The sequence below is a fragment of the Mesitornis unicolor genome, unplaced genomic scaffold (assembly GCF_000695765.1).
Source record: "Mesitornis unicolor isolate BGI_N332 unplaced genomic scaffold, ASM69576v1 scaffold9458, whole genome shotgun sequence".
Classification (NCBI taxonomy): Eukaryota; Metazoa; Chordata; class Aves; order Mesitornithiformes; family Mesitornithidae; genus Mesitornis; species Mesitornis unicolor.
Genome location: NW_010202509.1, coordinates 6,275 through 33,834, shown reverse-complemented (window position 1 = coordinate 33,834; position 27,560 = coordinate 6,275). Strand labels below are relative to the sequence as shown.

Below are 27,560 nucleotides of genomic sequence, written 5' to 3'. Positions count from 1 at the left end.
CCCGCCTGGGGCAGGGCGAGTTTCGCTGTAGGCAGGGACCGCCCCAGGGAGAGACCCCGGGAAAGCCTCTTCATCCTTAGCCCCGCAGGACCGAGGCCCTGCCGACTGGCTGAGAGAGGCACAGGGGCCGGGGGTGGCACATCCCGTTCTACAAAAGCCGCTCTTTATTGCGAGGTGGGGTGAGGGCAGGGTTCAGGGAGCCCTGGCTTTGTGGGTGGTGTGTGGGGTCCGGGACTGCAGGCTGTGGTGAAAAACCTTCATTGTTTTCATGGTTTGTTTTTAACTGGATTTTGAAAGGGTATTCTTGAGCATATTTAGGCTGGAAATAAGGGTGGGGTTTTTTTAATTGTTCACCTGACAAAAGACCCTTGTGTCTTGCTCAGTAAGTTGCAAAGAAACCCTTTTGCAAACTTCAGCTAAATTTCAGTGAGCAAGAGAGGTCTCTGCATGCGGGGTTTGGGGCAGAAGAGGTGGGCACAGCTGCTGGGACAGGCAGGGTGTGAGCAGAGTCAGCCCTTGGGTCTAGCCCGCCTGTCCACCTGTGTGTGCTTACCAACCCACTCAGCGTGTGCACTCTGAAGTGCAGAGCACAGGGTTGCTTGCCTGTCCTGTGGAAGTGGTGTGAAGGAAGGCTCTGGGCTCGCTGTGCTGTCTCTGCTTGTAGTTGAGTAATACAAGGATTTGGAGGAGGGTAAAGAAGAGTATGGGTTAAGTGTTACAGGGATGAGGCCTGGAGTTGAGAGTTGTCCTGTGGTTGGTCGTATCCTGTGCAGATACAAACCCAAGCCATTTTACTTTTGCTGAGCTGGTCACAGAATAATCTGTTGCTCCTAGGAAAGGCTTCTAGAAATCTTTCCAACCTTGTGTTGTGAGAAGCATTGCGTAGGAGCAGCGTGGTTTGTTTTTTTCAATGGTATTTGGATCCAGACTTCAAAATGTGAGTCTAGTCATGTATTTGTTGAATGCCATATTGTCTAAAGCCAGATGTGCTGTCTAAGGTAGGGGGGCTGCTCGATGAACTTGTAAAGATCAGGAGAGAGAAGCAAATGTTCCTTTTTATTAACGTCTTCAATGAACATCATGTGCGTAACTTGTTAGTGTTCGTTCTTCAGTCATTCTGTTTTTCCCCACTGCTGGTTACTTCAAGGGTTTAACTCTACTGGTTGGAAGTGAGGGGTGTTGCTCTCCCTGCCACAACTGCTGAAGAGCAGGTAAAGAAATGTTTCTGTCAGTAACCTTGGGAAATAGCATCTCCAGGAATTGTTCCTAATGTAACGTTGGTATAAGGACTTTAATTTGTAATTTGGAATTTCAGTGAAAAACATTTGACTTTTTAAATAATTGCTAAAAATGGTGACCGGTTTGTTTTTTGCTTTTCAAGGCCTCACAGAACTGAGTTGTATGAGGATTCTCCATCAGCATGCTGGCCTATCGTATATTCTCCAGACTACAACATCACATTCATGGGACTTGAGAAGCTGCATCCATTTGATGCAGGGAAATGGGGAAAAGTAATCAATTTCTTGAAAGGTAAAATAACAGAAGGTACCTCCTAGACCAACACTTGCACAGAAGCTAATAGGAATTTTGTTGTTAGAGCAGACTTATGTTAATGATTGCCAATATAATAGTGACTGTAAATCTTAATTTCTTGTTGTGTAGATTTAAGCTATACTCTTTAATCATATTTGGAGTGCTTTAGTGTTCTTATACATTTGCAGGCTTTAATCTTAGCAAGTTAAATTGTAGGATTTCTGAGGTGGGTTGGATGTCATGTGTTACAAATTGTTGAAGATCCTGTCTTTGAAATATTTAGAAGATGAAATTGTGATGTTATAGCAAACATCCTACACTCAAATTTCATTGCTTGGCCTTTACGAGGAACGCTCATGTGAATTATTTGAGAAGTGTTTCCACCTCTGAAGTGAGCACCAGAATCTTGCCTTTCAGCCTTGCTGGAGTTAGGTGCAGAACGCTGGAGCAGCCTTGTGGATGTAGCTCAGTGTGCCATGTTTTGATGCTCAAGAGATTTTTAATGATTCAGAGACTTTCTTTCAGCTCTAGATTAATGTAAGAGAGCAAGATTTTCTTTAAGTAACTTCTTGAGGATAGGTGCCGTCTGCAGTTTGTTTCCTCTTTCTTTTGAGGACCAAGCCTGGATCTAAAACAGAACACAGACTTCAGTTTTGTAGCAATGAATGGAAAATTCTTCCTGTGTTAGCTGTGAGCTTACAAAAGGTTTGGCTTGTAAGACCTCAGCTGCAGTTCAGGAGTACTGTGTGTAGCTGCCTATGGCCTTGTGCTTCAATTGCTTTACACCTGATGTAAGATGAACTGGGGCATTCCCTGTGGCTTGTGAAACTACAGGTGTTAATGACAGGCTTGCTGCAAGGTGTAACTCAGTTACTCATGAGGCTGCAGACGGTCTGAGCGGCACTTCTCAGGCTGAAAGATCAGCACAGCTTGTATAAATCCATTCTTTATCAACCTCATTATATTAGCCTGTTAATGTTTGGGAAGAGCTTTGAGAGGCCTCTGGTGACAGGCAGAACTTTTTGTGATGGTGCTCATTATTGGTGTTTAAAGAAATTGGAAGATACAGGCAGAAATACATTAAGGAAATACAAATATAAGAAGCAAGTTTAGGATGAGGGCATGTAAAAGTCTTGCCATCTCTTAATCTAAAGTTAAATGTTGCTCATGAAGTTTAAATAAAAAAGGCTTTTTTCCTTGCCAAGACAAAGGTTATCTGAGAGCCAGGCCTCTTCCATTTATGCAGTCCTAATGACTCCTTCAGCTGATCATCTTTTGCACTTAAGTATTGCCCTTCCAACTTCAGGCTGTCTTGAATTCATTTAACCTCAGTTAAATGAATTCCAACACTCCATTTAGTAGCTGAGTTTTGGATCTTCTCCCTAACAACCTTAAATTGTTAAGTCTCAGATTCCACAACCATTTTCTTAATGAATCAAAACCTTTGTGTTTCTGCTCCTTTTCTGTATGAAGTCTTTTCCTCTTTACTCTGTCTTTCACAGAAAATTAGTTTTCTCGGTTGTTTTAGGCTCCTTGCTTTGTAAAGGAGAAAGAAGCCACAGGATACCCTGGGGCACTCTTGGTTTTCTCTGGCTCTGTAGCAAATCCTGGCAGCAGCCGACCTACACTGTTCCCTGTCGTATTCTAGAAAATCACCAGTGAAAATCTTTCTACACTCCCCATCTCCTTCCTCAAGAATGGAACTGTTAGCAGTTTGGCTTTCTGTCTGACACCAGTGAATGAATGAAATGTTTCTCAAGCCTCAGTCAGGAGAAACATAAGCTTGCCAAAACAAATATTGATGCAGGTGCTGTTCTTGTATAGCACTTCAGAACAAAATCTCTCACATTTGTGAGGTTTGTTTTTTTCTTTCTCCTCCAAGTATAAAATTGGAGAAGAAGTACAGTTTTAGAAGGCTGCAGCTGTGCAGCAATTAAATATCAAAATTTGTCTGGGAAGATCAGCATGATGCATTGTATTTGTCATCTGTGGTGATCATATACAAAGCAACATTTTTCTCCTGCACTGCTTGACTTTCTTAGTTGACCCTAACTTCAACTTTCTGGCAAGTACATCCAGATGTATGCATTCAAATGTATTATCTTTGATCACATCCTGAAATCTTTGAGAGAGATTTTGTAGCTTGCTTTTGCAAAACTGGGTTTTAAAATAAACTATCTTTTGGTCTCCAAGGGGAAGAATTAATAGCTGGTCACTGGTATTTCTTGAAATTAAATGGAGGTGGGGTGTGACAGAAGTATCCTAATGAATCATAAGTGTTTGCTTCCATGAACATTGAAGCAATTATTTTTTATTTTTTAATTCCCCTCTGATTTAGGAAATTACATACTAGTATTAGCTGTGGAATTTCTTAAAGAATGGTGAATATTTGATGGTATGAGCACCAAGATTTCCTCAGCGTATCAAGCCTTAGACTGTAAGGAGTCTTGTGATTCTTTTGTATCTGTCAGTACCTGTCTTTCAGTTTAAACAAGAAAGTTACCATAATTACACTCTGAAAACTTTGTGTATACAGTATTTATCATATACACATTACCTTAATAGCTTCCATATATAGAGGGCATGTATTTGGAAAATTAGTGAACGTTACATTACATTATAGATGAAGTTATTACATCAAGGTCAAAGTCACTTCTTTGGCAGGGTGGAATATGGGAAGTTAAGCTATGGTATGCAATGCCAATTGTTATTTCTCTCCTGTTTCAGAAGAAAAACTAATTGCAGATGACTTGATTGTACAGGCACGGGAAGCTACTGATGAAGATCTCTTGGTTGTTCACACAAGGCGCTACCTTAATAAATTAAAGGTGCTGTACTTATTGTTTTTCAAGCAAACTGTCAAAGGCAACAGATATCCTACTAGTTTTCTTACAGAATCAACTTTACAGATTATAAAGTGGTGTATTTTGATAACATTGTCATTGAGAATACTTAAAGAAAAATATAGAAATAGTAGGCATTTCACACTACAGAGATGTGGAGGGGAGAAAGGGTCTGCCATGTTATATAGGTGACCTGAAATTATATTTCAGAAAAGTTAGAGGAACGTAAGAAGAATTTTAATGTTTGAGATGCAAATAATATTCTTCTTAGTGTGGGAGTTTAATCTTCAGAAGTTTTTACTCTGTTACAATACAGTTCTGAAGTTGAAAATACATTAGAGAGCATTAAAATGGAGAAATTTAGTGGATGTTTTTAAATGCAAAGATTGCTTTGTGGGTTTGGGATTTATTATCTCAAAAGAGCACCCATATAGGGACTGTGCTGTGGGGGGATGTACTGTCTTCATATGTACACTGCCTGTACCAATGGAATATGGAGAGACCTGAAAGATCAACGTAGGAGCATAACCTTACATGTTATCTGTGTGTGAAGCTGTCTGATACCAGCTCATACAGGATTACATATTCACAGGCAATAAAGAGAATTCATTGGGTATTTCTGAATGAAATATCCATTTGCTAAGCTTCAGTGTAACTTCAAAACATAAACATGTGAGAACTCTGTTTCTGAATATATTCAGTCATCTGTAGGTGGAATTGGATAATAGATGAGTACAGGTGACTTTGCTTTTATTTTGCAACTCTTTACTTGGAGGGCAGAGAAGGGATTTGTATGAGAAATAATCTTCCATTTCATAATTCAAAAGAAGCTATTTTGAGTCATCTTTGCCCTTCCACAGTGAAAGAGTTCTTGTCTTGCTATTTCTGGAATGTTTTCTTTTTCTGTGTAAGGGATCTATTATTTGTGTGAACTTTTTTCGCTCTTACTCCTTTTTTGAGTTCTTTTTTTCATTCCATGCTATGAAGTTACATTCTATTTCATACATCATTAAATTTGATCTTATTGCAGCTATTCTTGATATTGAGCTTTTAATTCCATAGAACCACCCACCTCTTTTTACTGAATCACTTCTTTGAAGCAGGTTGTAATGTGCATAGCTCAGTTTTGAATACCATAATAATATTTTTAGTAGCTACAGGATGGCTTCATAGGGAATTGTGTGTATAAGTTTTGTCTTGGTGTTCAAGACCAGTAGTGTTGCGTGCATTCAGCTGTGATTAACTGTGTTTCTCTCATTCCCCTTTTCTTGAGAGACTATTTCCTGCGACTGTAGAAACTGGAAGATGTTGAATTGGTCAAGCTGGCAAATTCCTGCCAAGCAGCAAGGATAGAAGTGCTTAGTGGTAAATGGAAAGTAACGTGGCTCGACATGAGAAGGTCCTGGGTATCCTCTGTATTGTCTTAACCAAAGTCTGCTGTGCTATTTTTTTTTTAATCCAGGCAAATACAGATCTGCAGTAAATGCCATAGTTTTATGTCAGTAGTCGTCAGCTCTGAAGACTGCAAAGGTGCTTGTGTTTCTGGGAATGTCTAGGTCTCTTAAAATAAGGGATCACTTGAGTGTTCTTTGCTTAAAATTTGGGTGTGTTGGCAGGCAATTCCATATGCTTGCAAGAAGAGGTGGTGGTTGGTATTTTAGCAGCAGCTGAAGAAGCCGTGTGGCTTGGTTGAAGAGAAATGAAATGATACAAAGGAGATCAAACAGTCCTGGAAATCAGTTCTGTGTTGGAAGGCAGGCTCTCCCTGTTTCCCTGCTTTAGGTAACATGAGTAGTCCTTACAACAGAAATGGACCTTTTGAACTGAGGTGATTCCCCCTCAGTTTTTCCTTTGAAGAATTTAGACCTCTAAGATAATGACTGAACTTTGTACTTTTCTACTTACTGCCTTTTTCTAAAATAATGAATTTCCTGCATATCAGCATTCTGAAATTGTAGGAGGAGATCGGCAAAGAGGTTAAAGCTAGTTTCAGACCGTATAAGTCTCTCACTTAAACCATTTGTATGTATGAGAAGTTCTGTGATAACAGATGAATGAATACTGAAATGCGAGTGATGAGGATGTCAGTGAAATGCAAGATGTGCTTTTCTGAAACAGGTGATTGATCAATTGAACTTACACATTTTTAGCTGTGTTATATATTTGGAAATTATGTAGATTCAGAAATAAAAAGCTAATAACTTTATCAGAAATGTAGGTGTTCATTTAAGTGGATTGATTTGATTATAGGGAGTGTTTTCTGGTGCTGAAGTGCTTGTGTGCTTTGACTCTTGCCCAGTCAAGAGGGGGCATCTGTCAGGAGACCAGAGGTGCCTGCCTGTCTGTCGCAGGTGGCCTTGGCAGCACACCTGGAGAAGGGGGTAGGACTTGCCAGGATGAAGGTTGGAGAAGCAGGCTCATAAAATAATCAGTTCAGCTGGTGATACTTCTGGCTGTTCAGGTCAACCAGCACAGAATGCAGCTTGGGCTGCACACATTGCATTAGTGACCAGGGGTGACTTGGTGGCTGAAAATGTGGAGTTTCAGTTTGGGTAAAATGGGTGCCTTCAGAAGTGCTTAAAATTCCCCTCTCCAGTTCCTCAGTTCCTGTAGTTCTTGTGCTGCCATCCATTGTCTCTGTTTGCTTCCTGCATTGTGCTTTTTCCTTGCTCATTTTTTTTCAGACTTCATTGGTGAAAAATTTATGAAGGTGAGTAGTGGTTTGCTGTAAAATGTTAATTTAAAAGGTCATGAGAGCGGATAAACGAATTTGATTCCTTTTACCTAAATTTTCATGTGAATGTTAATGTGTCAGGTAAAGGTCTGTAGGAATATACAAAAATGTTATTTCAAAGGTAATGATATTTGAGTATGTTTTGAGAAAATGCTGAACAAGAATACTTAATCACAAGGAGCAAGGTCTGACAGCTTTCCGTATGAACACCACTGCGCAACTGCTGTAGGACTTCTTTTGCAGCTAAAGCAACCAGTAAAACTCTTAAGCATAGGGTAGCATTTGGTTGCCAGTGATTTATTTATTTCCTTTTAATATTTTCAACTCCTTGGTTGTGAGACTGTTGCACCAGAATACTTTTGGCTGGTTGGTTTTCTTGGGTGTGTTCCCTGCCTGTCACCGGTTTCTACTGGTGCAGTGTCTTACAGCCAGTGATAGTAGTGCCTTCATGCCTTCACCTGGAAACTTCAGTGAAAGTTACAAGCTTCCTACCCTCCTTTATGATTTTATCTTAGGTTAATTCAAGCTAAAACATAATTTCTATATGTATTGAAGATGGACCCAAATACCTTTGTCCCAGGCAAGCTTCTAAATATAAAATCACATTAGTTGCTTGGTGTTGGATTTGTAAATCTGTGAATTTTCCCTTGAAGCTGGGACTAGCTCCAGGAATTTATTCAAGTCTTAAACACTGTTTAAAATTAGACATTAAAAGAAAAAAATTTCACATTTAAAAAAAAAAACAACTTGTTGGCCATTTTAAAGATGTTGGAATGCAGTGAATTCATAACACAGAAGGCAGTACAACAGAGGATGGTTTTGTTCATTAATGCTCTGTTCGTATTAATCTGGTATGTGTCAGCATAAAAGCAACTACTCTAGCTTTGTCTTCCTAATATTAGTTTTTCAGCTTAACCTTTAGTCCTTGAACACTAATAATTTGAAATTGTAAAGTCCTTTAACCTTACTTAGAATTTTTACAGTTAAACAATTAGTTAATAGTAATAATACTTTATAAGTGAAATCCTGCAAGAATATGTATGTGATTATGTATGTGGTAAATTTGGCCTTAAGCAAGGGGAAAAATCCCAAACTAACCAACACTTGAAGAGTTCTTGTTTGTTTGGGGGTTTTTTGGTTGTAACATCTTGGTACAGTGCTGCGGTTAGGCACCTGTAATGATACTGCCTCTAGTTAATTTGGTAGGAGGTATATGTTAAAAGAAAATATACCCAGTTAAGGGTTGAGCTGGCTCCACTCCTTTGTAAGAGAACAGAGGATTTTTTAAAAAAATCGAAACTTAAATTAATCCATTGAATTACTTATCCAAAACACAGGAAGGTCAATAACTTTAAAAAACCTGATGATATTAGCAGTAGAAGTAAAGAAAGAGTTGATGATGAAGTTGATACCTAAAAAGAATAAGTGAAGGCATGTTATTGAATAGTGTTTATACAGGAGTGGTCTGAATCCAGACCAAGTTTTAATTTCTACTAGGTTACGTAATTACATCTACTACACATCTACATAATTACATATTTACTGGAGAATCAGTAATTTGATGGTGGCTGAGTGAGAACAAGTATCTGTCAAAAGAGAGAGTAACTGCTATTATTCTGATCCATGCAATTCAAATGCAAAAAGTGGTGGCTTAAAAAAACCCGAAACAGCAGCATCCACGTTGATTTGAGTCCTTATTGCTCCCGCTTCTTCCTGTTGAGATTAATTTTTTTTAAACCGTGTTAAAACTTTCTGAAACATTGTGATCATCATTCATATTTGATATCAAAACTTACTTTATCTCAATGTGACCTTTTCAATTCCATTTTAGAACGGGATTTAATCTAGTTTTTTATATTATGCTTGTTTAAAATCTAAAATATCTTGCAAAAGGACTTTATCGGCGTTGACTGTATTACAGAATAATTAAAGCACTTTCAAATGACGGAGAGCTGATAGTATGGTAACAGAATGATGTCTTAGAAATATAAAAGTGGTAATAGCTTAAAACACTGTGAACAGCTTAAAACCACTGTGAATAGCTTAAAAAACTGTGAACAAAATACAGTTAGTACTTAAAAGCTTGGAATAATGCTACCCCTTCACCCCACCAAATAGTGCTTCATAGTTTAAACATTGATAACTGGGAAGCCAAAGTCACTTAAGTTTGGTTTGTGTGGGTTTGGGGTATTTGTTTTTAATGTTAGAGGACCCTGGAATTGGCATGTGATTGCCTTGGTTACAACTGACCACTTGCACATCCTGTCCCCTGTAAACAGCCAGCTAACAGTGATCGGGCAAGCCGTGTACTGAATCTCGCTACATTTCCTAATATTGAAGAAAATAGGATCTAGTCCTCATCTTTGTGCAGAATGTTTCAGTACTGGATGAAGAGGTATATTCTTCCCTGTGACTTAATGCTTTGAAATACGTTTAGGAGTGTTATCACTGGTAGCAGTGGTAGTCGAAGTTCTTTGAAGTGGTCTATATGTGTTTGCAAAAAAGTAATTTACATATTGCAGATACTTTGTGTTCTACCCTTCAAATCATATTCTTGATGATACGGCTTTTTAACAAAATGTTTCCTTGAAACGTTTTCCAAAGTGTTTAATATGCTAAATAAATTTAAATCAGTTCTCCATGCTAAAATTTGCAGTGTGTTGTTCACTTAAGCATTTGAACTTCGTGGTTGAATTGTCTGTTTGTTTTTTCCTTTCTCCTTGGTATATCCTTTTGACTTGACACAGTAAAAGTTATTTTAAGTTTGAACAATACATCAAGCATAGCTTGCTATTAATACTGCTGAAGGACATTTTGCAGTTCTTCTTCCCAATCCCAGGGATATTAGGTTTTCTGAAATACTAGCTTGCTGAAAAATTGCCAATTTATTACCATTTGATACTAAAATCTGAGAAACCCAGTGATGGTGAACAAAAGTGATGATCCTTATAGTTAACAACTCAAGGATGAACCTATTTGGAGGTTACTGATAAGGACTGTTGTGGTTACCTCTATCTAAAAATGCTAAAAATCTTGCTAAGCACCTCTGAGCTCCTCTTCAGTAAATAGCAACTAATGAGAGATCTAAATGTCATCATTAAGACAGGCTACATTAATTGTAACTTTTTCTCCCCCCATTGTAGTGGTCGTTTGTTGTGGCTACAATCACAGAAATTCCACCAGTTGCCTTTCTTCCCAATTTCGTTGTTCAGAGAAAAGTTTTGAAACCGCTCCGAACCCAGACAGGAGGAACAATAATGGTAAGGTGCTCTTGGTTCACTTTCATTGTATTTAAGCTTGTTGATCAGAACGCTATAAACCTGTGAGTTGTAATGTTTTGTATAACTCAAAGGCTTGAGCCTTGGAGGCTTGCAGAGGGAAGTGAGTTAGTGTACAGCCCTGAACAGGAGCAAGGTTTGCTGCTTGTTAGCAGTTAGCAAGGTGAAGGACATACCTGATTTTATGGTCTGTAATTTGCAGAAGAGACAGTGATGGGCAGTCTGGGCAAGCAACGATGGATATAGCAGGACTTATGGCAAATGCAGAAACTGAATTGGTTTTGAACAGCATTCAAGTACAGGCAAATTCTAGGAATGGGAGGTTTCAAAGTTGATAATATAGAAGCTGTTTTTAAACACATGTTTACCAAATGGCCTTGGTGCTGTATGGGAAGAGATGTGTGGTTTGGTTGCTCTTGAGCCTAAGTGTTTAAATGTAAAAATTGTATCACGTTGCTGATTTTAATAATGTACTTTTTCTGTTATAAATACTACATGAGCAGCTCAGCTGAACTCAGGTGAGACATAGCCCATTTCAGTTTAACAGAATTGTTTTCTCATTAGTTAAATGAGTACTCTGGTAAGAAGAGCCGTGAAAGTGTTGCCAGACACTTTATTTTGCCTGAGAACTGCCATTAGAGGTGTTGAGGAAGTAAGAGGAAAAAAAAAACCCAACATTTAATAGCTGGAACCAAGAATGAGTTGTTGATACCATGTATTGAGGAAAAGATGCCTTCATAATTGTAAACAGGTAACTAATGAACCTTTTCTGCCCTTTTTTCTCATTCCTTGTCAGAGCTAGAGCTCAGAAACCATACAGCGTGGTGCTGGGAGATGGGAACAGTCCCAAGCTCTCTTTGCAGGCACTGAGCTGTAACAGTTACATAAATGGAAGACAAATAGTCCTATCTGAAATAATGAATCTTACGGTACAAATGGATCTTTGCTGCATTTTAGCTGCTCTTTCTGAAGGTAGCTGTTACAGTGGGTGCACGTGCAAAGGACAGAAGCTCATACTGCTTTTTCTCAATCTATTTGAAGCCAGTTATTGTGGGCTGGCAAACCTTTCAGAGTATGTCTGTGCCAGATATGAGAATACGATTTATTGCAACTACTAGATATTAAAGGTGAGCGAGACTGGGAAGCTATAAATGAATGATAAAGTAATGGCATTATTTTCAGAGAGAGGTTAATGGATAGCTTCCTGTTTCTGTCAACAGAAATGTAGGTACTTAGTACTCTGCACTGGAATCGAGTGCATTCTTATTCTTAAATGCTTTGTGAATTTGTCAAGAATTCATTAAAGATATAAATAATATAAAGAGCTCTTCTGTGACTAGTGCATAAAAGGCAGTGCAGTAGGGTTTTCAGAAACAATGAAAAAGGTGGAATCTGTGTTTGTGTCTGACCTACGAGAATTTTGCGAGTTAGCCCAGAAGCTTGGTGAAGCAGTTCTCTGTTTTTGTCTTTAATTTGGTGGGGCTGATGTGAGATGAACTGTTGTTGCTGTTGTGTGTGTGTAAGTGGATCTGGGCAGTAGTAGGTTTCAGGCCTCTTGGGTGTTCTACTGCATGAAATGAAAGTAGAGAGCCAGTTGTTATCAGATTTTTAAGGCAATATCCCGCTCTTCTGTTGTATTTACTTTTTTAATGGTAGAACTACTCAATGCCCAGTTCTTTATCAGGGAAAAAATTGTGATTTCTTCCAGTATTTTTATTCTCTGTTGTTAAATCTGTGTCCCATCCAGCTGCTGGATTTGCAAGTGTGTATGTAAAATTAACTCTATGCCAGTTGTTGGCTTTTGTTACCAAAAGGTAGAGAAAGGAATAGAACGGACTGGACAGCTTGTGTCTGGGCTTAAATATCTACTTTTAAGATTCAGATACATAATCTAACAGTGTGATTTAATTGTTTTAAGCATGTCATCTTAACTTCCTTTGTAATATCCAGAACACTGGTCACAGATATTAAAAAAACTGGAGCTCTTCAGGAAGTTTATCATCATGTTTGAGCTGTGCTGCAAACGAGTGCATTTTGGTTTTTATAATGGGAAATGTGTTTGTGTAGTGTAGCTCTTCATGACACTGAAGTGTGCAGAGCCGTTGAAAGACGTATCCATGTGCATATGCATGTGCTCAGAAAAACCTTGTGACTGGAGGAAAAGGGGCGAGTTCCAATCATAGCAGAGAAGTGGCAAAGGAAGATTTGCAGTAAGGTTTTGAACATGGCCATAGAGGGGAAGATCAAAAAGTCACCTCCTTGATGCTGAAATTGTGTGTGTGAAGTGAGTTACCTGCTGCTTACGGCTCTCTGCTGTGAAATAAAAAGAACTGGTGGTTTGTTCATAAATCATTAGGACAGTGGTGAGTCCTGTGACATCCACCATGTTTAAGTATCCTTGCAGGTTGTCAAGTCTGGTTTTAATTCAGGTTTATGAGGAGGAAGTGATTTTCTTTTACAAAATAAAAGTGATATGTGTCTTGCCCACCTTGGACTCTGTTTCTCCAGCTGTTATTGTTCTCATTTCTTACATCCCATTTCTACTTGAATGATCTTGTGTTGCTCTGTCTTCTTGGATGTACGTGTTACTTAAAGAATAGTGTGGTAAGGAAATACACGCAAGTGTTTATACAGTATAGTGTTATCTGAAGCTTTTGTTGAAGCCTAGAAGTCTGCATAAGCATCAGATAAACCAGATAAACTACTGAAAATGTTAAACCAACCATTAAGGACAACTTAATTATATGAGTTTAGAAAGAACATGCTGGGTTCTGGATAGATCTTTAGGCTTACTGGATTATGGTAGCAGGCTAGATAACAAAAAGTCCCTCCTTTAGTAGGTGGTAACTGGCAAAAGCAGGGATGACAGAAGTGGAACTGAGTGCATCTCTCTAACCCAAACCTGCATAAACCACCTGGAACATCTCCTGGCAGTTTACCTGCAGGAGATGGAGACAGCACCAACTGGTTTTGCTGCAGTCTGTGTAAGTCATCTTGCTTTCCATGGACTGCTGGCAAGTTTGGGATGAGTTTGTTTTGGTTTTGTTTTTTTTTTTTAAACCTGATGTTATAGAATGGGTAGTAGGAGAGAGAGAGAATTTTGGTTTCATGTGGTTCATGTAGTTCAAGGTTCTTTATTTTTTGTCACTCGCAGCCAAAACAGTAGCTCCATTCGGTCTCTATTTTGTCCTCGGCATCGCTTCAGACCCTGGTCCTCTTCTGTGCAGTATTTCTGACTGCAGTCAGTGTCGTGGCAGTACACGTGTCTGAAATCTATTTCAACTTGGTTCTAACCAGACAATACTTTTCTATGGTTTCGTGATGCTTTTCACTGTGCTTGTGTTTAATTCATGAATGTGTGTTCACTAGTTTATAAATGTGGTCATGTAGAAGTGAGAGCCACTAGTTGTCTCTAAGGCCTCTGTATTATGCCTCCTGAAATACGGGTGACATCGCTTCTGGATTGATCTTGATGCCATATGCTGCTGTTTTTACCTTTTCATTTTTCATTATGGGCAAATAGGTGTGTGCTTTAAAAGCAGTTTTGATTCGTCAGACAATAAAATGTGTACATTAGAAGTCAGAAGTACTATGGTCCTGTTTATCATGCAAATTCCTGTTGAGTTTCTGTACTTTTAAATGATTTTTTTGCAATATGGGAAGATGTTTTTTTGCTGAGGAATCCCTAGGAAGTAAGCTAAATCACAGATAATGTGCTTCCCCAGTGACTTAATGGGTTTTATAGTTCAGAAACCACAATCTTCTCTCAAGATCTAATTTGTGTAAGTTAGCACATTCATAACAGGATGATGTTTACCTTCCCAGTAGTTTTCTTAATACTGAATTAGAACATTTCAAATATAATTATTGGTGGTGAAGAATTATCAACTGTCCAAACTTCCTTTCATATATTATGTGTAATGTGTTCTTTTTGAGATTATAGAAATGAATAATGTTTCTACCTTTTTTCTCTTATTTTTTAAATTATAGCTAGTAATATATTTTTTAATGTCAGTCAATGAATACTGCAGTTAAATATATGCTTGACTCTTCCTAGCCAAAATAAGTCTGGTTTTTCAATGAAAATATAATACTTTAAGCCACGTGTATCTCTTCACTGTCAGTACTTTCACTTCCCTGAATGTAATTTGAGTTCAAAGGAGAGGGAGCACAATTTTCTGTACTGAAGGGAAAAAGATTGGTAATATCCTGTACTATACATGTTACATAACTTAAAACAAATAAGTTGTCACAGGACACTTCATACTGTAGCATTTTTCTGTCCCCGCTCCAAGCTTGAGATATGTTAATCAGTGTTTTCAGGATTTTGAGCTTACCTTCCTCCTGTTCCTGCCTGAACAAGAAGGTTATTAGGGGATTCTTGCTCATTTTTTGCTCTTACCAACACTCGTACTTTCCTTTTTGCATTTGCCTGCTAGGGGTCGGTGTTTATCTCTGCAAAGCACAGTGCCAGGCAATGCAATACAGATGAGATATCAGATATCTTTTCAACTAATCATACAATAGTTTTGTATAGTTGGTATCAGATTTGGAATGACCTCCAGTGGTAAAACATCTGAAAATTCAGGTTGCATGGGGGGTGGAAGCAGAGTGGTAAATGGTTGCATCCTTCTCTCCTGAAGTTCTCACTGTAATTTTCTTAAGGCAGGAAAACTGGCAGTTGATAGAGGCTGGGCGATCAATGTGGGTAAGTACAAATGTGGTGCACTAAATGACACTTGTAACAGTGTGTTTAAAATCGTCCTATTTTCATTTAGCGTGATGTGGATTCTCTTTATTATAACACAGTGTGACTGGATTGGGTTTAACTAAAATCAACTCAAAAGAAAAAAAAATGGAAAAAGTCCTGGTTTTTTGTCATCCACTATTGCCTCTATTGCAATTTTATAATTGAAATATTTTTTCTAAAGAAAAAAAGATAATTGGATAAATATATGATATATACAAGGAAAAGTGTTTGGATTGAAGTAGTGTAAAAAAATTAAGGAAAAATGGTGTAAATGTAAATATTTCAATAATTTTTTAGTTTTCATTAAATTGTAAAATGTTCATAGATCCTCATCATCTGCTGATTTATGTTAGACCAGATCAGAGGATTGGTTGATATGCTGGAGAGCGTGGCTGTGCCAGTTAGTGGCTGGTTTTGGCTGTGGTTTTTCCTGAAGAAGACTGGAATGAATGAACAATGAAGAACATAGTCAATGTAAATCTGCTCTCCTGCTCAGAGCAAATAGCGATGCAAAACCAGTAGACTATTAAAGCAATATTTTGTGTCATGTAAGACCTCGCTTGCCATTTTCATACAGCTCTTCAATTCTGGGGTTTTTTCCATTATTTCTTTCACACATCTACAAAGTGAACATCCAGTGTTAAAAACTAGAGATAATAAAAACAAACTCAGAAGCCTGTCATATTTACTGATACAGAAGGTGAGCTTGGGGAGTTTCTTGCTGAGGTACTTGTAGCAGGTTTCTCAGTAAGAAGTTTGTTTTAAAGAGGAGTTTTTAAAGCTTCTTCTGGGCTGAGTGTTTGCAAAAGACAATGGTATGTGAAAATAATGGTAACACCATAGTTTTTAGCTTGTTGAGATTTTTTTGAGTGGATGTTCAGCATAGGAAAGACCTTTCCACAACTGTTAATTATGCAGCTGCAGCATGCCCAAGGGAGCTGAGCTTTCAGAGCTATGCGCTTGGTCACGGAGGCCTCACGTGTTCCCTGTGGACATTTCTCAGTTCTTAGGGTGGTTGCTGGATGGAAGGGACAGTTCCTCTTAATCTGAGCACCTGCAGATCCTTTGCCTGCTGTTCTGGTAGGCCCCGCATAAGGTATGGACAGAAACTGTGTGAGGTGTTTTGTGTTGATAGGTAAAGGTTTAACAGCTCTGGGCACAGTATTTCCTAAAGAAAACAAGTGCCTGATGTGTAAGTGATCTCTGTCTCTTTGCAAAGACACTGATGTTCCTTAGTATCTAACCTTTCACCTCTTCAATACTTTTCTGCTTAGGGGGTGGTTTTCATCACTGTTCAAGTGACAAAGGTGGAGGATTTTGTGCATACGCTGATATCACGTTGGCTATAAAGGTAAGAAGTACTCTTAAAACAGTATTTTATACTGTCTGTGCAAACGAAAAAAAAATCCACAAAATTTGTAAGAACTGATTTACCTCTCAGTAGGAGAAACAAAAGCCATCTATGGACGGGTAGGAAAGTGGTGTGGTATTGATGCTGCAGAACATAATGCATACACTGTATTGTGACATGGAAGGGAAGAGTTGCAGGGGTCAGAGTTATGAATGTAAATATGAACCTCTACAATTGCATCAATAATGTCTTCTTGCAAAAAAACCCACTCAAAATCAAACCAGATTAAAAAAAAAAATCCATGTCCTCAATGATAATTATCTTAGCCTTGCAGCTGAACCTGAAAATTCGACATTAGTTTCAGTGGTTACAATCAAGACAAATGCAGACAGAAATCCTCTCTCTGAATCAAGCTGCACTATACAGGGCTCAGAGTGGTTAAAATTCATGAATAAAAATGTGAATGTCTCCAGAATAATCACTGAATGTGAATGAATACATTTGGTATTTAGCTGTTGAAAGGCTGAAGCAAGAGCCTTCTGCAATTAGGGCTAATTTATATCAAATGTGCTATGGTGTATTTGTATATTGAAATATTTTATAAAAGTATCAGCAATAATCAAACATTAAAAAGCTCTAATGATTGCAGCACACTACATGGCAACATCGTAATTTCTGTTGGTAATTTGCAGAAAAATAATCCAGAGTGTTCTGTTTTCCCTTTCATTAAAATACAGATTAAGAAATTATAGCAGGTGACAGTTCATACATTATTTTTTACCATGTTTGTATTAAAGACAGTAGCTTGTCGAACTTAAGACTTTGAAGAAAAAGTAATTTTTAATTCTCTCAGACATGGAATAAGAAGCAGGGGACTGTTTCTCCCTTCCTGCTGCTGAGCCTCACTCATGCTGTTGTTTGTGTTTCATGGAGTGAGCTCCTCGATGTTTTGGGGCCTGTGCAGTGCTTGCTTCACCCTGTCCCAACCCACAGGTCTTGCTGTTGCTTTTTCCATGCTGTGGCTGGTGCCACTCCAGCCTTCCACAGCAGCAGTGCCACCGTCAGCTGTACGGTCCCTGTGCACTGGACCTGTGCTTTTCTGGCTGGCTGATGCAGGATGCAGAGATGGACCAGCTCCACCTGTGCAGAGCCAGCATTGCTACAGCAGGGTTTGTTACCCAGGGCTCCACTGTGTTGTGCAGTGCCACTGGGTTTAGGTGTGTGGGATGCTGCAGAAAGGCACATCCTTCATCCTGTGTTGTCCAGTTCTTTGTGGGAGAAAGAGGAGATAAGTAGAAATCTTTCTTTCCTCTCTCCACCACCTTTCTGTACAGGTAGGTAGATACCTGCACAGATGACTGTGAAATGCATGTTTCCTGCATTTCATCTGGTAGAAATGTATAGGGTTTTTTAATTGTAGAACCACAAAAATTATCTTTTTTATGTGAAATAACTAGAGCTTTTGTAATTAAATATATTGGAATTATTTAGCTGTTTATTTGGTGAACAAAATGAATAGACAAACACTACATTCAAATTGAAACAGTAATATACTGAGCAAGCTTCAAGCCTCCTGTTTATTCTGTCACTTAACTTCATCACTTCCTCTGTCTTTCTCTTTGCTTATATATCCAGTTCTTATTTGAAAGAGTACAAGGGGTGTCCAAAGCCACAATTATTGATCTGGATGCTCATCAGGTGAGTAGTTTACCTCTATTCGGTGCTGCAGATGTTTTGCTTGAAATACAAGTGTGTGATAAATACTGTTTTTTCTAATAGTAGTATAAACCATCAGCTCACAAAGTTGAAATAGGTGATGAAGCATGGTCAGAGAAGAGCCACAAGGATGGTGAGGGCTCTGGAGAACAAGCCTTATGAGGAGCAGCTGAGGGAACTGGGGTTGTTTAGCCTGGAGAAGAGAAGGCTGAGGGGAGACCTCATCACCACCTACAACTGCCTCAAGGGAGGTTGTGGAGAGGTGGGTGCTGGTCTCTTCTCCCAGGTGATGGGGGATAGAACAAGGGGAAATGGCACCAAGCTGTGCCAAGGGAGGTTCAGGTTAGAGCTAAGGAGGAAGTTCTTTACTGAGAGGGTCGTCAGAAGCTGGAACAGGCTGCCCAGGGAGGTGGTGGAGTCACCATCCCTGGATGTGTTTAAAGAGCGGGTAGATGAGGTACTTAGGGATGTGGTTTAGGGGGTAGACAGGAACGGTTGGACATGATGATCTCGGAGGTCTGTTCCAACCGAGCGATTCTGTGATTCTGTGAAAACTGAGCAGTTTACTTATTTTGTGGTCCGAAAGACTGCAAATCCAGTTTAATAAAATTAAACTGAGTTGTAGCTCCATCATGTGGCTAGATGTAAAAATATTTGAGTTGCATGCTGTTCTGAGGAATAACAGTCTCCAGAGTAGATCAGTATCCCAGAAGAAACAATCTCTTTTAAGAGGATTAGAGTTCATTGCAGCAGCCGTTGCAGGGGATGAATTTGACCTTCAGTGTTTTAATGGAAAACCTGGCTTCAGGCTGATGAAGTAAAGAGTCAAGTAAATCACTCCTCACCTGGGAAAGTGATTTACTGTGGGTACTGAGAACAAATCTTGTCTTTGGTAGGATTTCCACAATAAATCCTGTAAAGAGGGAAATGGCACTCTTAGAAAAGCAGTTAATGCACCAAAATTATGTCCAGTCTAAAGCATTGGAGGTTACTTATTATGTGTAAATAAACCATTTTTAAGTAGCTCTGTGGCAGTGAGGAAGCCTAATGGCTGCAAGTTTTCCATCTTCTATAGTTTCTCTTATGTGGAAGTTAAGGTTTCCTGAAATTACCATGAAAAAAGGACTTAGATTATGCAATAGAAAGGTGGTTTGTGTTCATGATTCTCTTCAGTTATCTCTGTCAAGGTGTGGATTTTTTGTGTGGTTTTTTTTAGGTGTGTTTTGTTGTTTGTTTTTTTTTTAAAAACCTCTTGAAGTGTTACCTTGATTTTCAGGTGCCATGCTGCTAATCAGTCTGCACCCTAAGGCACCCCTGTGTTTCCTTTCTTTGGAGAATGAGAGGTGTGTGTAGTAGCAGCTCAGCAGATCCTTCTCATGTGTGCAGATATTCTCATCTTGTGAGTGTCCCAGTTCTTGGGGCATTGGAGAGTTTCACCTTTCGTAAGAAAATGGTTCACCCTGAGACTTTCATATTCTTGGATTTCTGTTCTTGAGCTGTTTATTTGTAGACCAAAGACACTGAAAAAATAAGTAGGAGTTGCCATTTTTAGCATAAAGAAACACAACTCTGGTGCTTCCCATTCCATTTTTCACACACATTGACCAGCTTTAGCCCAGTGATTATTTCTTTTTTGTTGTTGTTTGTTTCCAGGAGGGCAAATTGTAGCATAAATATAGCATAACTGTCCAGGGACATAAACTCTGTAACTAAATTACAGAAGATATATCTGTGGAAATGTCTGTTTCTGTAGTTTAAATGAAATTCTACTTGGGAGTAGGTGTCCTGTATAATTCACTGATTTCAACAAAATTGTCCTAGTGATTGCTGTGAAAAGATGGGTTTTATACTGGTGAAAAGAAGAATACTGTTTGAATTTAGAAATGGGAGATGGGGAAATACTCAGTGTCTGATATTTCTCTTGAGCATCCTACCCAATGCAGTGTTTCTGTAAGGAATTCCTGGTGTTAAACAGTATGCTAAACCGTTGGGTCTTTAGTGTTTCTAATTTTTCCAGGGATTGCTTCTCTCACCAAGGCTTGAATTACCAGAAGAGCTGTAGTCTGCGTTATTTATTTATTAATCCTTATATAAGAATACAAGTACTCCTGCAGCACTTGAAAGGGACATTTTTTTTTTTTGCACAACTGGAAGATGAGACATCTATGTGATGGTCACAGTTGCTTTTGTGGTGCTGCTGAAGACAATTAGCTTCTAAATTTTGTTTCTTTTTCTTATGTGCAATGAGATCTGTGATAACTACCTTCACAGAGATGTTGATTTTGATAATACCTGCAGTCTTCAGACTGATACTGTCAAAGCCTCCAGAGCCCTGCACCTCAGAATAAGTTTCAAGACTATAAATAAGGGAATGACACAAAAGTTTAAATATTAGATCTTTGTAGTCTTAATTACTGTAGAATTTGCAGATTCTTTAATGCTGTGTTAGCATGCTAGGAATAGCTAACTGTAAATTTCCTGCAGGGAAATGGCCATGAGAGGGACTTCATGGATGATCATCGGGTGTATATTATGGATGTGTACAACAGATACATTTATCCAGGGGATGGATTTGCGAAACGTAAGTGAAATTGAAATTCTTATTCCAAAATGTGAAAGACCTTTTGTGTTGTTAAATAACTTCTTCACTTACTAATAAGCTTCCTTGAAATTATGTTAACTAGTTTTTTTGTTTTAAATTTCATATTGAACACATTATTTTCATTGATTACTGTGGTACATCACAATAGTATTAACGCTGTTTTTCGCTCACTTTTGGAATGAATTTCTGGAATGCAAGGTGTGGGTATTAGGTGGGCTTTGTTAGCAGTCCATTTGAAGGTAACTGTTTGAATTTCATCTTTGCCTTACACTAAATTTATTAAAAGAATTCACTAAGGATTAACTAATACTATGTATGTAAGAAGGCTTCGTGTTCTTTTGAAAGTTATAAAGTATAACATATTCAGGTGTTGTCTTTGCAGGAGAACTTGTTTTATAAATATTTAGAAAGCAAGATGCATCTGAATGTGAAACAAGTTGGGAAGCAAAAGGAAGTCATACAATTGTTAAGAGCTGCTGCTTGGTGTTTATCCCTGCTATGATGTGTCTGTTGCGTCTGGTGACCTGCCACAATTAATTAGTGCCATTTTCATAGTGGTTAAATTGGAATGCAAAAGCCCAAAGTTTATTTGATTTTTTTTTTTTTGTAATTTATTACAGGCTTAATTAGTTAATTGAATCATACTTTATTGGGGGAGATGTTCTTATGCTCTTGAATTTCGTCAATGATGCTGTCATTCTGAAAAGCCTACTTAATTTGGATTCTTGGCAAGAATTAGATGCAGTGTATTGTACTTCTGTTTTTTAACTAGTACAGATTTTGAAAATTGTAGCGTGTGTATTTCAAGGTATTAATCTGAAAAATGACCATGTGAAGGATATTGTGTCTGTAAGCAGACAAATTGCAAGCAATGGAGACTTTTTTTCCCCCTAAGAAAAGCATCCCTTTGTTCGTATATAAAGTGGTAACATTTTGAATAGATGGATTAAAACTAAAACAGAGGAAGCCCTTGTTAGCAAATCTGAAATACTGAGCTCACCCCTCTCCTGTGAAGCCTGGATTACTGGTGTTCTCTGCCTGCAGGAGGCGGAGAAGGCTGCAGCCAAAGGCATGTGAATATGTAGTTCCTTGTAGTTTGCATAAGGCATAAATAGGAGTTCAGTGGCTAAACCCTTTAAACTCTCTCTTGCTAGCTGACCAGATGAAGATAAGATTAGAGAGGGCATCTTTTTGAAGGGAGGTAGAAGCTTGAACCTGGGACTTTGAATCCTTAGGGTAAACTCTGATTGCTGTCTCCCTGGACTTCCTACTCATTTTCTCCATGCTTTTACAGGTGTATCTTCTGTACATTTTTTTAGCTCATGCACTTCATTTGGGGGGTGTGGGAAAGAAAAAGACTAGCTGACATTGCCTGATGCTTAACTATAAGCATATTGAGTCCCAAAGGGGGAGTAGTCTGGACTTACACAGAAGTTTAGGAAGAGAAAGGAGAAGGTGGGTGGGGGCAAAAGGACTGGTTCACTGAAGGGTGAGCATGAAAAGCTGACAGCTGAAACTCAGAGTTCGGGCCTTAAAACACTGTTGGTCTGTCAGCTTACAGTTTTCAGAGCTGTAGAAATACATTCACTGATTTGCAAAAGATGAACAAAAGTCTGTCAAATGCAAAAGCTGTGTTCATTCCAACCTACAGATCCATCGCTGTGTCCATCAGTAGTCCCTGAGCTGGGTGTTAACTGATCACTGTAGTTCTGTGTTTTGTGGTGAAGATGAAAACAAGAGACCTGCAGAGGCATGGAATCTTACTCACAATTGTCTCAACTTCTTCTCAACAATACTTATTTGTTCCCAATGCTAATGTGTTTACCTCCTCCTCTGAAGCTCGCTCCAGCTCCGGATTCTTTGCCCTGATGAGGCTCCAAGTGCTGTTCAGAAGAGCACAGCTGTGCAGACTTACATGAACATTTATATAACCGTAAGAAAAGCATTCAGGAAAAATCATAAAGAAACAAATCTTTGAAACTAATGTCGAAGGAATGAAATAAAGAAAAAGAATACTTCTCTAATGCTGAACAAGGGTGGAAAGCAAAAAAAACCCAAACCTACTCAGCAATCACCAGGAAAAATATCACTGTGTATTGAATGCCTTTGTGCACACTTGGTGGGTGCTGAATCCACACTTAAGATTTAAGACTCCATATCATTTAATTCAAGGCATAGAGTATGGTGAGGTGCAGGCAATACCTTGAAACACCTCTGGCATAGGTTTGATTAAGTCAGATTTAGAGTTACATGTAACTCCATAAAAGCACCCAAAGCTAGGATGCATGACCTTCAGTTTCTTTCCTCTACCTTCTCGACCCTCCTCTTCCACTTCTAATGCATTATTAGAAGCATTAGAAATAATTTGATTTAAATTAAGAATAGATACTTGCTCTTCTGGTAGGATTACAGGGTAAGAACATTAAATTGGAAATGCTCGGGGCAAAGCTGAATCTTTTTATACATTCATAAAGCAGTTCACATAAATTCACGATCCCTTGCTGTTAAGTATTGAGTGTTGTGATAAAAAGAAAACATTTTAATAATTTCTCAGTGATATTTATCATGTGTTTTCCCCCAACTCTTTCCTCTTCAATAGCAATTCAGTATTTTCTTTCCCTTATGCTTTATTTAGGTTACTTCCAATTTAACAATTTTCTTTGATTTCTTTGCTGATTGCTGATTAAATGGACATGTAGATCAGCTGCTTTTCAATAACATTTTCCACTTTTTTTTCCCCCTGCATCTAATTTTCTCTCCTCAGTGGAATTTTTTCAAAGTCATTTGCTGGGAAAACAAGTAGTTGAATAATTTTCTTTAATTCAAGGTTCTGTGAAAAAGCAATGTATTTACAAAACTTCCAGAAATATCATCTTTTTTTTTCCTTTTTCAAGTTTACCTAAATCTTGCATTTTCTTTCAAAGCAATGCTTTGTTTATTGAGTAACATCAACATTTTTTTTTAGGTGCCATAAAACGCAAGGTGGAATTAGAGTGGGGTACAGAGGACACAGAATACCTTCAGAAGGTACATACTCACGTGGAAGGAGCATTAAATGAATTAAAACCTGACATCATTGTTTATAATGCCGGGACGGATATTCTGGATGGTGATCCATTGGGAGGACTTGCTATTTCGCCTCAGGTTTGTATGATACTAAAATCCTACAGACTTTCACTCCCCACTAGATACTGAATGCAGTCCCAAGAGGGACCTGTGGCTGGTTGTTAGGTGAAGGTAAGGCACATACTTTAAACCAGAGTGTTTTCCTGTTACAGACAGGTATAGTTACATCTCCGTTGCTCTTTCACCATACGTTTTTGGTGGTCTCTTCCTGACTGGATATTTTTGTTCTTCAAGTGCTTGTTCCAGTATCATTTGTCATCTTTGAAAATATACTGATTCTGATCATTGAGGCAGTAACCAGAGAGGCATGTATTTTCACACTTCATCTGACTCCTATTTATCCTGTTTGAGTCTGTTTGTCTTGGTTTCTTTTACCCTCACATAACCCATTTTGCGATGTATTTCTTTTGTCACCTGCCCCCAGTGTAGGTATCTTACACTTAATTTCCTCTGTAGCACTCCCAGCTGTTTTAAACTGCTCTTCTGGTATCTTCCAGTCCTAGCAATTCTGTGCAGCCTGTCTGTGTACTCTTAGCAAAAGAACAGGTATTTTCCCTTTCCTCATTCTTTTCTGTACAAATATCATTGCCCTTTTTCAGTTCAGCTCACCTTCTCTCTCCCTGGTTTTGTACCAAATTTAAATTTTGATTTATTCTGTGTAGCTTCAAAGAAGTCTTCACCTTCCAGTTATAACAAGTCTGCTTTTCTCAAAATAAACAAAAGCTTACAGATCTCATATTTCCTCCTTTTTTAATGATTTATTCTCTGACAGCTCCTCAGTTCTGTGTCTCTCCTGTGTTTTCACATTTGGTTCTCTTTGTGTCCCCCAGTTCAGTACAGAAAACTGCTTTCTTGAATTGTGAGCCCTCGGGTTCCCTTCCAATTGAGCCATTGCTTGATCTGTTCAGTTTTCATTTGGTTTGCAGTACTTTAGTTCTCAAATGCTTCCTTTTGCACAGAGCTCTAGTTCCTTGCTGGGTTTTTTTGACTCCCTTATGTATTTCCTCATTCTTATAGTCTCTGTCACTGAGCAGCTGCCTCATTGCTTTCTAATTGTCCCCAAAGTCCTTGATGGACCCAAGGTGGAGCAACTTGGGAGTCACTCTGAATGTCAAGGTTTTGTTTCCATGGCTGTGTAAAAGTCTCGAAGGAGAAAGGGAGACCTGAGGGGCTTGGACTTGTTTGGTTTTGACCTTAGGGAGGATATGACCTGAAGTGTAAGATCTCATTTGGTGGAGCAGAGCTTTTTGGAAAGCAGTGGCCACCAGGAGAAAAGGAACCTAGTGATAGACAGAATACTTTAAGACGTGCCTTTTCAGATTTTATTTTCTTTTTGCCATTTGATAAGGAACAGTTTTATTTGCCAAGAAAAAAGAGTTGCTGTAGCTTGTTGGGTGCTGTGTATGCAAGGAGGCAAAATGTAGGGATGGGGAAAGAAGGGTGAAAGGATTGTCCTGGTCACAAGTAGAGATGAAAGAGTACCACTTCTCTGCACAACCAGTGGCTCAGATGCTTGATGGAGAAAAGGTTTCAAGCCTTTATTTTCCAAATGGAGGACAGGGTTTCTTGTACCTCTGATCTTGTTGGCTTAGGTGGAAATAGCATGTTGCACCAAGCTTGAAATCCCAGGCTACTAGAAATGCCAAAAGTGAAGGCATTGAACCTGGATAATTAATTTCTTCAAGGTTCATTAGTCCAGTCTTCAGTCCTGCAGTTGCAAATGTCATTCATATTTTAAAATCTTACTGTAGTGTTAATTCTACTTAAAAAGAATGCCTCCTAATAGTGCTATCAGTGATGGTTTCTTGGTGCTTGAGGCTATAGCCAGAAAACTTGAGGCATAGCAGGTAAGTCCCTCTTACCTTTGCAAGTGGGAACCATATCCCATCATTTGATGGATTTTCTTTCTTGGTAACACGCAAATGCTGGCATAAGCCCACGTGTTTTCCCCTCAGTTCTTCCAGGTTCAGGCACTGGAGATGCTGAGCAGGGACGAGGCTGTTAGGCTCCTATGGACAGTGAGTGCTTCCAGCTCTGTGGTACTGTGTTTGCTGCAGCCAGCGACGGTTCCCGAGGGACACACTGCTCATTCTCTAATTCTGTTACTTCCTTTAAGGATCTGTTCCTAATATAATTATTCCGTTTCCTTTGTCTTATTTTTCAGTTATTATTCCTTACTCCTATTGTTCTTTTACAGGGCTGTGTCAAACTGTACAAAACCCGCTACTGTTGTATGGTTTTACAAAATATTTTTGCAGCTACATTTGAATTTTGTTCTTTCCCTTTACCATTTGTTTGTGGTCTAATTTCTTTTCATGGCAGGGAAATATCTCTTGAAGTATTTACAGTCTTCCTCTAACCAGTCCGAGTAGTGCATATTCATTTTGTAACACTCTTGCTGTTGCTTCCTTAACTTTTTATATTTGATTGCATTTTAATCCCTTTCTCCTTCTCCAGCTTTTGCAGTTATTTAAATTTTGAGCTGTCCTTTGTAAGCCATTGCCTATTATGTTAGTCTTTTTTTTTTTCTTGAGGAGTTGTAATGGATTATTTATGTACCCTATGTATCCCTGGAACTCTCTGCTTTTCCTTTTCCCACAGAAGTAGATTTAAAGTCTGTTCTCACTTATTTCTGAATTCTTTCTTTTCCCCAGATGTCTTATTTGAAGCCCAAGAGACTCCAAGTCTTCTGTTGTATGGGTTCAATGACTGCAATTCCTCTTGGTCAGCAGTCTTTGTTATTTTATTTAGTTCCGTACACTTCTCATTAGTAAAAAGTTATTTAGAATTTATTTTTCTTTCTGTGGATTTACCATTACGTACATTCTGCAACTCTCCCTTCAGCCATAGATGTTTTTTTTATATTAACCTTTAATGAAGAAACAGGAAGCTTATAATTCAGCTAGTGATAGTGAAAGTGTAAAATCTGATTTGAATTGTCGGCTCTCTTGTAGGTTTGTGGAGCCTTGATCAAATTGATGAACTTTTGTCAGAGGATGCTATGCAAGCTGAGCACAAACTGAAAGCACTTTGAATTCAGACAGTCTCAACGCCTCACCTCTAAAATAGGGTGAACATTTCTAATAGTCGGTTTAGACTTTATGGCCTTTGAGCAGGAATTCTAGGAATTTATACTAAAGACTAAATCTGTTATGTCATCTAAAACCAAATCAAGGATTTTTGATTTGCTGTTTTTACGTTTTTTTAATGATTCTGCGTGTATTCCGGCTAAGGGGACTTGTAAATTAATTTTATTCGTAGTGTAAAATGTAGAGCTTAATCACTTACCAACCATTCAGTACTACAAATCCATAAACAATAGGCTAGAACTAAAATACCATAGTCATATCTTTTTCTGGTATTGTAACTGCTGTAAACTTGCAGGGAATTGTGAAGAGAGATGAAGTTGTGTTCAAGGCTGCCAGACGCCGCAGAATCCCGATCCTGATGGTGACGTCGGGAGGCTACCAGAAGAGGACAGCGCGGATTATTGCCGATTCCATCCTCAATTTGCACAACCTGGGGCTTATTGACAAGGAGCTAGCAGCCAGTGGAGCTGGAAATCCCAAGGTAGAACAGATGATTAGAGACTCTGCTAAAGACTTTAGCAATTTGTCACTGCAATGA

At 38.6% G+C, this 27,560-nt stretch overlaps 1 protein-coding gene across 1 annotated transcript; it reads left to right on the top strand.

Annotated features, from left to right (window-relative positions):
- The first annotated feature begins 1,385 nt into the window (after window positions 1–1,385).
- Window positions 1,386–27,560, top strand: HDAC11 (histone deacetylase 11). The gene is made up of 9 exons (XM_010190413.1): window positions 1,386–1,530; window positions 4,261–4,361; window positions 10,254–10,370; window positions 15,054–15,096; window positions 16,413–16,489; window positions 18,125–18,187; window positions 20,690–20,786; window positions 23,773–23,951; window positions 27,318–27,560. The coding sequence occupies exons 1-9, from the start codon at window positions 1,464–1,466 to the stop codon at window positions 27,558–27,560; spliced, it is 987 nt and encodes a 328-aa protein (XP_010188715.1). The 5' UTR covers window positions 1,386–1,463.

Coding starts and splice junctions, on each gene's coding strand:
- HDAC11 (XM_010190413.1), top strand. CDS start 1,464: ATGGGACTTGAGAAGCTGCATCCATTTGATGCAGGGAAATGGGGAAAA. Junction 1,531..4,260: donor AGTAATCAATTTCTTGAAAG/GTAAAATAACAG, acceptor CTCCTGTTTCAG/AAGAAAAACTAATTGCAGAT. Junction 15,097..16,412: donor AGGCTGGGCGATCAATGTGG/GTAAGTACAAAT, acceptor TTTTCTGCTTAG/GGGGTGGTTTTCATCACTGT.